At 60.0% G+C, this 10511-nt stretch overlaps 1 protein-coding gene across 1 annotated transcript in view; it reads right to left on the bottom strand.

Annotated features, from left to right (window-relative positions):
• Positions 1-9844, bottom strand: part of SEMA7A (semaphorin 7A (John Milton Hagen blood group)) — a 28369-nt gene extending 18525 nt beyond the window's left edge. The window contains exon 1 of the mRNA XM_030955624.1: positions 9540-9844. Coding sequence (XP_030811484.1) covers positions 9540-9654 — 115 coding nt within the window. The 5' untranslated portion in view covers positions 9655-9844. The remainder of the gene's footprint in view (positions 1-9539) is intronic.
• Between the last annotated feature and the right edge of the window lie 667 nt (positions 9845-10511).

A 10511-nucleotide genomic window follows, 5' to 3' on the forward strand; every position in this document is an offset into this window, starting at 1 on the left:
CAGTCTGGATGCAGCGACATCAATCCCTGTCCCGCTCTGGATGCAGTGACACTGATCCCTGTCCCACTCCCGATGCAGTGACACCAATCCCTGTCCCATTGCCAGTCTGGATGTGGTGACAACCATTCCCTGTCCCTCTCCTGGTCTGGATGCAGTGACACTGATCTGTGTCCTGCCCCTGCTCCCAGTGCTGTGACACTGATCCCTGCCCCACTCCACGTCTGGATGTGGTGACATTGATCCCTGTCCCACTCCCGATGGGGTGGCACCGATCCCTGTCCCTCTCCCAGTCTGGATGCAGTGACACCAATCCCTGTCCCACTCCCGATATGGTGACACCAATGCCTGTCCCATTGCCAGTCTGAATGCAGTGACACCAATCCCTGTCCCGCTCCGGATGCAGTGACACCAATCCCTGTCCTGTTCCTAATGTGATGACACCGATCCCTGTCCCATTGCCAATCTGGATGTGGCAACATCAATCCCTGTCCCACTGCCAATCTGGATGTGGTGACACCAATCCCTGTCCCATTGCCAGTCTGAATGCAGTGACACCAATCCCTGTCCCACTCCCTCTTCCCGCAGGATGTGTGACAGCAGCCCAGGTCCCCTTTTCCCGGGAATGTGATTCAGGGCCGCTCCCTGAGTCACTCAGGACTCCATCCCAGCTCCCGAACTCCGCAGTGCGGCTGGAGTTTCATCATCCCTCAGTCCAGGCTGGGTCAGGAGCACAATCCCTGCATTTCCCACCTTCCCACCCTCTTCCAGGGGGACAGGGACACCCCAGGGTCCCCTCTGTCCCCAGAGCAGGGCTGGAGTCACCACACTGCTGCCTCCCTCCTCCCCGAGCTCCAGCAAGAAGCCAAGCTGCATTTTCTCTCTCTTTTTTTTTTTTTTTTAGACATTCTATAAATTCCCAAATTGAGGCATTTCAGGAAGAGGAAATATGTCTCCAAGGAGCTGCTGTGCTAAGTTTTCCTTCCAGCGTGACTTTGCTCAGAGGGAACAGAGTGACACGAGGGAACAGTGTGACACCGAGGGGGAGGGCACAGTGGGGACAGAAGTGTCCCATTCCCATGGGATGGACCCCCTCAGGCAGCCCTGTGGGACAGGAATGTCCCATTCCCATGGGATGGACCCCTCAGGCAGCCTTGTGGGACAGGAATGTCCCATTCCCATGGGATGGAGCTTCAGGCAGCCTTGGCAGCCACTTGGGACAGAGCCTGCAGCAATGGGGTTTTTTATAGGAACAGCCTGACTGTAAATGAGGCATTTCAGGAGTTTTGGGCAGGTTTGCTCTGACCTGCCACGGAAAATTTGAAGGGTTGTGACTGTGAGGTCCCAGCACCACCCCACACCTCACGAGAAGTGACACATTTCTCATTTTCTGGACGGGTTTCCGAGAAGGAGGCGAAAGGAGAAACGTTAGTGGCGAGAAATGTGTGGAGGCCACTTCCTCTGCTGTGCCCCCCTGTTCCCAGCCTCTGCCAGGGCTGCACCCCAGGAGCAGGGCCCTGCATCCCCAGAGTCCCCAGGGACGCCCCTCTGGAGAAGAAGAGCCTGGAAGGAAAGGTGAGGGATCACCCCAGGCTGAGGGATCACCCCAGGGCAGCCCTGTGGTGTTTCGGGTTGTCCCGTGCCACAACCTGAGTCATTTCACAAAGGAAGCAGAAGCAGCAGAGCAGAAGTGATAGTGACACCTCCAGGTTTCTGTCCCATCCCCCAGGAGCTCCCTCCTGGTCCAAATCCCACCCTGGCCCGGCTCTCACTCCCTCCACGTTCCCCTCTCCTGCCCAGCTCGGAGCTGACAGGATCGTGGTCACCTGTCCCTGAAAGGAGCAGGGACTCCCAAAAAACTCCTGGGGAAACCAGACAGAAAGTGAGGTGAGCCATTCCCTGCTTCCCTCGGCAGGGCAACACGCAGCTCCCTGCCACGGCTGTGTGTCCATCCCACCCCGAGGCTGGAACGTGGACCGGCGAGTCCTGGTGGAATCCCTGGTGTTCCAAAGCCAGCCCAGCCTCTCTCGTGCCCCTGGGGCAGGGAAGGGCAGGGCCCAGGCTCGCAGCGATGCCTGGGCTGGGCCTTCCCGCAGCAGCATCCCAGGAAGGAGCATTAAAAGGTTTTCCAAAGTGCTTTCCCATCAGCCCGGGCTGGGTAAAAGCCCTGACGGGAATTTTGCCGTTCCCTCCATCCTGCAGGAAAGGCTGTGGTTCCCAAAAGCAGGGGCTGGGGCTGTGGGCTGCTTCCCTTCCCATTCTCCAGCTGGGGGAAGCTCCAGCTGCTCACTCAGAACCAGCACAGACAGGAGAGAGGGACTAGGGGGACACACAGCCCTAAAACCCTACTAAGGGGCCCAGGAGCTGGCAGGAAACCCCAAAGGAAGAGGTGTGAAAGCAGCCTGAGCCACACCAAACCTCTGTCTCACCCTGAGATCCCAGCAAGGGGCGGCCACGGGGCTCATCCGGAGTTTCTCATCCCCCCTGAGACGCTTTGGAGATGAGTGGCGATTCATCACCGCGTTCTCTCTTTCTTACCTCATCTCATCTCATCTCTGCCTCCCCAGCCCTTCCGAGCTCCCCTCCGAGCTAAGCGCATGGCCTTGCAGGACCACCAACATCCTCACCCCAAGGGGCTTTCTGCTCCAGCTGGGAATTCCTGTATCCCGCTTTCCCCTTGCCCCTCTTCCCCCTGTCCCTGCGCTCCCGGGGCGCTCACTGTGCCTTGGGGAGCTCCCTGCCCTGCCCAGCTTCTTCCAGCCCCTTTCCCCCCTGTCCCTGCGCTCCCGGTGTGCCCTGGAGAGATCCCTGCCATGCCCAGCTTTTCCCTGGCCCCTCTCCCCCTCTATCCCTGCACTCTGGGGTGCCTTGGAGAGATCCCTGCCCTGCCCAGCTTTTCCCTTGTTCCTTTCCCCTCTATCCCTGCACTCCCGGGGTGCTCATTGTGCCTTGGGCAGCTCGCTGCCCTTCCCAGCTTTCCCCTTTTCCCCCCTGTCCCTGCTCTCCCGGGGTGCCCTGGGGAGCTCCCTGCCCTGCCCAGCTTTTCCCATGTTCCTTTCCCCCCTGTCACTGCACTCTGGGGTGCCCTGGGCAGCTCCCTGCCCTGCCCAGCTTTTCCCTTTCCCCTTTTCCCCTCTATCCCTGCACTCCCGGGGTGCTCATTGTGCCTTGGGCAGCTCGCTGCCCTTCCCAGCTTTCCCCGAGCCGGGCAGACAATGGAGCCCGCATTAGCAGGGATAATCCATCCCACAAAAGCCGGCGATCCCAATGCCCGGCAGGGCCACGCTGCAGAGCACTCTCGGAGCACACAAACGCGCTTTTTCAGAGGCACTCTCCGAAAGGAAATATCCTGGCACGTCAAGCATTCCCGAGCTATTTCTGGGAGCGCCTTGGGGGGAAAAAATCCCTTTTGGTTTGGGAACTGAGCTGCCAGGTTTGGGATTGGGATTTGGGATCCCAAAAGCTCTTCTGGGAGCTGAGCTGCTGATATCCCTGCTCCAAGCTGGAGCTGGAATTGATCCCAAACACCCACTCAGCCAGCAACAAAAGAGACCCCCTAACCCGCATCCTGCAGGGAACAAGCCCTGGATTCAAAGCCGGGGTTCTGCTCGCCCCACGCTCCGGGAACGCTGGAATTCGCCTTATTAAACATCAAACCCCTGGCTGGCGGGCTCGGCAGCAATTCCATGAATACTAACACGGCCCCACTCTCGCTCCCCCCATAATTATGCAGCACTGGAGCTGCAAGGCGAGGCCGGAGCCTTTGATTCCGTGGATTTGTGCCATCCGCCAGGTCCGGCCTTCCCGGCTGCACCCCACGGCTGCAGGGGCTAAATTTAGAGCCAGGTTTTGCCACTTCCCAAAAGCTCCGCTCTGCAGTGCCGGTCCCAGGCTGTGATGATGGAATTTTATCCAACAATGGCACAAGCACTGCTGGATGTTGTGTCAGTGCAACAAAGGATGGATTCGGCGGATCCCGGGAGCCCCTCCCAGCCCAGGAAAGTCAAACATTGATTTCCCAGGAAAGGCCTTCCAGAGGGAAAACTGCCCCAGGCAGCTCCAGCAGCAGAACAACCCTGCTCCATCCATTTCCCTATCCCAGCTCCCCACAGCTGGAAAACCCTTCCAGGGCAAGGGTGGGAACAGAGGGGGGCACAGTGCACGGCCACCTTGGTGTCCCCGGGGAGGTTCTGAGTGGGAAGATCCAGAGGTTTTATCCCTGTGGAATGCAGGTGAGGCCCTTCCCAGCAGGATCAGGGATGGCCCTGCTGTGGCCTTCCTAGTGGGATTGGGAAGGATCCCAGTGGGGTCGGGACTGGCCCTGACATGCTCTTCTCGGTGGGGTTGGGAATGGCCCCATTGTGCCCTTCCCAGTGGGATCAGGAAGAATCCCAGTGGGATTTGGAATGGCCCTGCCATGCCCTTCCCAGAAGCATTGGGAAGGATCCCAATGGGATTGGGAATGACCCTGCCATGCCTTTCCCAGTGGGATTGGGAATGACCTCACCGTGCCCTTCCCAGCGGCATCAGGAAGGATCCCAATGGGATTGGGAGTGGCCTTGCCATGCCCTTCCCAGAGGGATTGGGAAGGATCCCAGTGGGGTCAGGAATGGCCCTGCCACGCCCTTCTCAGGGGGATCAGGAAGGATCCCAATGGGACTGGGAATGGCCCCACTGTGCCCTTCCCACTGTGCCTGGGAAGGACTCCAACAGAATTGGGAATGCCCCTGCCATGCCCTTGCCAGTGGGATTGGGAAAGATCCCATTGGGGTCAGGAATGGCCCTGCCATGCCCTTCCCAGTGGGATCAGGAATGGCCCCATTGTGCCCCTCCCAGTGGGATTGGGAAAGATCCCAGTGGGATCAGGAATGGCCCCATTGTGCCCCTCCCAGTGGGATTGGGAAGGATCCCAGTGAGATTGGGAATGGCCCCACTGTGCCCTTCCCAGTGGGATCAGGAAGGATCCCAGAGGGATCAGGAATGGCCCCACTGTGCCCTCCCAGCCTTCTCCTGCTACTTCCCACACCTGCCATGAACTCCAGGTAAGTGCCAGCCATGGCCATTCCGGGTTTGTGCCAGGGAATGCCCTCCCCAGCACCCCCTGTGTGCCCGCTGAGCCGGGACACGGATTTCCCATTCCCCTCACGTCCAGCCCCGGCTGCAGCTCCGCATTCCCCAGAGCCGGAAAGCCCCGGGGGCAGGAATGCGAAACCGGCCTTGCCAAAACGCCGAGATCGCAGCACAGCCGCGGCCGGGGCAGTGCGAGGGCAGATGTCTGGCCTCGAATTCCTCAAGGCAACTCCCGAAACTCGCCGTGCCCATCCCTCCCACCTGCCAGACGGGAACATTTGCCCCCAGCGCATAACGAGAGGTGGAATCATCGCTGCCTGGCCCAGTGAACCGAGCCGGGGAGGGAACAGGTGACAGAGGCAGAGCTGTCATTAAGGGCTGTAGCACCCGAACCGCACACCTCAATTACACCTCCACGTCCTGCTCCCCTGGCACTGCCACACGGGTGGGGCTGGCAGCAAAAGGGTGCCCAGCAGGAGGAACCAGCCCTATTTCTGGAGGAGCCTGGAATAGCCACGGAGCCGGCTGGAACCCATTTCCCCTCCTCGCTCACCTCCCAGCCCTTTTTAGGATGCGAGATTTTCCCTAAAAAGCACCTTGGACTTAGATTTATTCCATGCTCAAGCTCAGATTTAGTTTGTACTCAAGCGCTCGGGTCTAAATTTAGTGTGTCCCATTTAAGGCACCGACTGCATCACCCACAGAACACCTTCCCAGGCCGCTTTTCAGCAGTTCTGTCCCCAAATTGGCTGGTGCAGAGCTGGGAGTTTGGTCAGGAATTGGCATCTGGCTCCTTTTTCCAGCCACAACTTCCATCAATCGTGCCCTGCCTGTTGTTTTTGTGTCGTGCTCTTGCAACAGGAGGTGCCTGTGATTCACTCCATTTGTTTGGTTTGCTTTTCTTCTTTTTCAATCTGCGCACAGCAAAACATATTTCTTTTTCCTTTTCTTTTTTTTTCCTTCCCCAACTAACATTTTCAGTTCCCAGCATTCCCCAACCCTGTGAAAAAGGAGAAAATAGCACTGCTGGGAAAGCGAGCAGCTTTCTCCTGGAAATGGTGATGCTCTGAGAGCTTGGTGGGAAAGTGTCCTACAAAGATGTTTCACACCATGGGACCACAAAAAACCCCAGAGATGCTGTCACCGAGGAGAAAAGCTGATGCTGGCACCAGAAATCCCTCGTTTGCTGCAACAGGAGGAGATAAGGACCTCAAGGATCATCTCAATCCCATGCCCTGCCATGGTCAGGGACACCTTCCACTGTCCCAGGGTGCTCCAAGCCTGGCTTTGAGCACTGCCAGGGATCCAGGGACAGCCAGAGCTTCTCTGGGAAACCCATCCCAGCCAGGAATTCTTTCCCAAAATCCCATCCACCTCTGCCCAGGAGCCATTCTCTGCATCCTGCCGCTTCATCCCTGACCCCAAGCCCCTCTGCAGCTCTTTCCAGAAGGTTCTGGGGGGACCCAGCCCTGCCGTGCCAGGGCACGGAGAGCTCCCCGCCAGCCCGGCTGACACAGCTCTCCCAGTCAGGGAGGCAGCCAAGCCTGGCAAAGCCCAGGAGCTGTTCCAGGCGGATTCCCAGAAATGCCAATCCAAGGGCCCGCTGTAGCCGTGGGTCAAGTGTGTAATCCTGCCCTTCCCTCGGGGACCTGCTTATCTCTGCTGCCTGCGGCTTCCAGCTCACCTGTTAATGAGCTGGGAGTAATTAAACAGCCGGAGCCCAGCCCACCCCGCGGTGGGATGAGTTTTCCTCGGCGCTCTGCACGTGTGGCTGAGCAGGGACGAATTGCTGAGCGTGGCAGCAGCTCCAGCCCAGCCCGCGCTGCAAAGGCCGCGGGCTGCAGCAGCCCGAGCCCGCCCCAGGCTCCGTGCCGCGCTCAGCGTTTTGAGATGCTCGGTGACTTTCCGGTCAGGAGACAGCCGGGCTGGGCTGTCCCCTCCGCTGTCACCCTCCCCCGGCCCCGGGACACGCGGGAGCAGCGAAAGCTCCGTGCGGGATGCGGCTGCACCTTTGGCAAAGCGCAGCCCAGCCGGGCAGGGGAAAATCCAGGGAGGCAGGGGAGAGAAGGAGTGATGGGAACCTCCTCGAGCTCAGCCCGCAGGAACTCGGAGCCCTCCCTCAGCCCTGTGTGTCCCCGGCCGCTGCCCGTCCCTCAGCAGGACACGGGGAAGGGCACACGGGACACTCCCCGTGTCCCCAAAGGGAATGTGGCAAAGGCCCTGCCGGCAGAAATGACTCGAGCAGCGATGTGGAGCTGACCTTTGCTCTGTGAGAGGAGGGAACCCTGCAGGGCCAGGAGTGCCCGGCAGTGACCACTTGCCCACGGCCACCTGTGCGGGCTGCAGGGGCCACGGAGCTGCAGAACACCGAGCCCTAAAGTGCTGGGAATTGTTAATGCAGGAGCTCCGAGCAGCAGGACAGGCCTGCGGTGCTCCCTTTGTCTGCAGGGGTGAGCCCAGGGTTGTGCCACCTCAACTGGGGAGGTTTTGTCCCACATCCCCACGTCCCCTCAGATATTTCTTACTGGGAAATGAGGGCCAAAGCAGCGGGAGCTGCAGGGAGGGCAGGGTTTGGGGGACACTGGGAAGCTCCAGATGTCACCAAACCGGTGGATTTGAGCTTTCTGGTGTCACAGACTCACTGTGCATGGTGCTGGTGAGGGGAGTAAGGCCGAGGGATGGAAAAGCAGCTGCAGCTTTGCCCGATTTCCAGCGCTGCAGGCAGGGAGGGATCGCTCCTGCAGGAGCCCGGCTCTGCCCAGCCCCACAAATCCGCACCCTCGCCCTCCTCGGGGCTGGGACACGTGGAGGTGCCTTTGCCGAGCCGCATCACCTGCTGCCTGTGCGGGGCCGTGGCGTGGAAGAAATTTAATTAGGGGAGAACTGGCAGCTCCCGCAGAGCCCAGAGCCAGCCCTGCACCACTGCAAAGGCAGCAGCGGGCCCGGAACGCTGCTCCCCACCCCCAGGAAAGGGGGGCCGAGCTGGAAATCAGCCCTGCGAGCTGAAAAGCAGCACTGCGAGCTGGAAATCGGCCCTGCGGCTCCATCCCCCCCGCTCGGCTGGCGAGGGCCGGGCTCGGAGCGGGCTGCAGCTGCGGCAGCCACGTGCTGAGCCCGGAAAGCTGAACACGCTGAGCTTTCAGTGCGCCCGGGCCACCGGGAAGTTCAGCGGGGGTTCGCGGCCACAGCAGCCCCCAGCCCGTTTCCTCACCCTCCTCCTCCTCGCTCACCCAGTGCCCTGCTTCGGGAGGGTAGAGGTGACACCAAGGAGATGTGAAATAGGACACGGCTCGCTCCAATCGCTCCCTGACTGCAATCCCGCTCTAGCCCGGGGCCCTGCCGAGTTCTCAGAAATAATTACAGGCACAGATAAGCACAGAAAGGAGAGCAGGTGAATGTCCTGATTGGTTTCGGTGACAGGTGCTAGCAGCCTTCAGTGCCACCCAGACGCGAGTGACAGCATTGTGCAGGGACACAGGTGGGGATCGTCCCTCCCTGTCCCTCGATTTCCAGCCACACCGCTGTAGGGAACAGGAGGAATGTCCCCGGAGCAGCAGCTCCCGTCCCCTTTTCCCGCAGCCAGCGCCGGTGACGCCATAGCGGAGCAGCCTCCCCTGCCCTGCGCGCCGGTGCCGCTCCCCTTTGTGTGACAAGGTGACAGCAGAGGCCACCCCCGAGCCGCGCACACGGCCAGCACCCCCCTTCCCTCTCCGCCAGCCCGGCGAAGGGCACGCAAATGCCAGCGGAGGAGAACAGATGGCACGGAACGAAGCGGGGGAAATGGGCGTTCTCGGAAGTTGCCAGGGAATGGGGAGCAACAGAGGAGCCCTTGTGCTGCAGAGCCCGCCCGGCAAAGCCAACGGGGTCTTTGTTCCAGCCAGCCCGGAGGGGATTCATCCCAAAACTCGGGATGAAACCAGCGCCGACACACCAGGCTCGGAGCCTTGAAAACATTTCTTTGTTCGGGTTCGCCCAGATCCAATCTGGTTACAAAGTCCTTACGTGCCGTTTGTAAATTTTTTCCCCTGAGACCAGCGGTCCTCGGCAAATATTTACTCCCCAAACTCGTCTGCAGCGAGCAGGGCGAGTTCAAGCAGATAAATAAATGCATTAACTATGTAAATATATACTTCTGCTTTCTGGAGAGCTGCAAGTTAGGAAATGTATCAGAGCTTTTTGACAGCCTTTAATATACCCAGCAGATAGGGGAGGAAAAGTGCTTTTCGACAGCCTTTAATGTCCCCAGCTCGTAGGAAAATGCTTTTAAAACATAAAAAAGAAAAAGAAAGAACGGTCTAAAAACCCAATTAAAAGCCAACAGCCTCAGCCCACAGGCATTTCACGAGAGCCAAAAGCCTCCCCGAGGACACAAAAGAAACAGAAATAACCCGAGTGCTCAAAGGACGAGCCCCAGGTAGGAAGGAGCGGGCGCGGGGAGCAGCCGCATGCCGAGGGCGCAGCCCCGGACTCACCTTGGGGAGCCGCGATGATCCTGGGGTTCACCTTGGGGCGCCCCGCTGCCCACGTGCCCAGCTGGCCGAGCCACAGGGCCACCAGGAGGGCAACAGGCGACTTCCTCCTGCCCATTCCTAGTCCGGGAGCGAGCCGGGATCGGCAGCCGGGCGGGCTGACAGCTGCATCTCCCCGCGTACAAAAGGCTGGAGAGCTGCCGGGCGCAGCCAATGGTGCGGAGAGGGCGGGCCTTGCGTCGGAAAGATGGAGTAAACCCCTCAGCAGCTCGCTTAACACACCTGAGCTCCGGCACAGCTTTTACCGCAAGAGTTTGGGGTCTTTTTTGGGGGGGTTTTCATCCTTCTCCTCGGTGAGGGGAAGGTGCGGGGGTCGGTGGCTCTGTCCCCCGCGGAAAAGTCGCAGCTGGGCCGGGGTTTGCCAAGAACTTCCCGCGGGGGCTGCGGAGGGGAAATAGAGGTTGGGACGAGTGAGAGGGGAACGGAAATAGGGCCGCGAATAGGGGCAGAGAGGGGGTGGTGTGACACGGGGGTGTGCCCTGAGCCAGGTGCGGTGGCACGAGGGGAACAGCTGGATGGGGAACGGCACAGCTGGATCCAGGAGGAGCGGGATGCAGCCGGGCCAGCAGGAAAGGACCACTCCTAGGGACACCCGAGTGTCACCACGCTGTCACACCCCCTCTCCCGGGCACACGTGGCGGGGAACGCCATCCCCGAGTGGATGTCACAGGAAGGTGAGCCCTGCCCGAGCATCCCGAACCTTGGCGACGCGGCTGCTCCCCCTAAGGACACCCCGCGGGTGGCACGGTCACCTTTTTGTCGCAAAGGTCCCCCCGGGGAGGCCCGGGAGCCTTTGTGGCTGTGGTTAATGAGAAGAGCGGGGCATTCCAAGCACGGAGAGCGAGCCGGGACGTGACCGGAATGGAAGAAGCCCACCGGGAAGGAGCCGCAGCTGCGCCCTTTAAAGCGGCGATT

Source organism: Camarhynchus parvulus, chromosome 10, assembly GCF_901933205.1.
Source record: "Camarhynchus parvulus chromosome 10, STF_HiC, whole genome shotgun sequence".
NCBI lineage: Eukaryota > Metazoa > Chordata > Aves > Passeriformes > Thraupidae > Camarhynchus > Camarhynchus parvulus.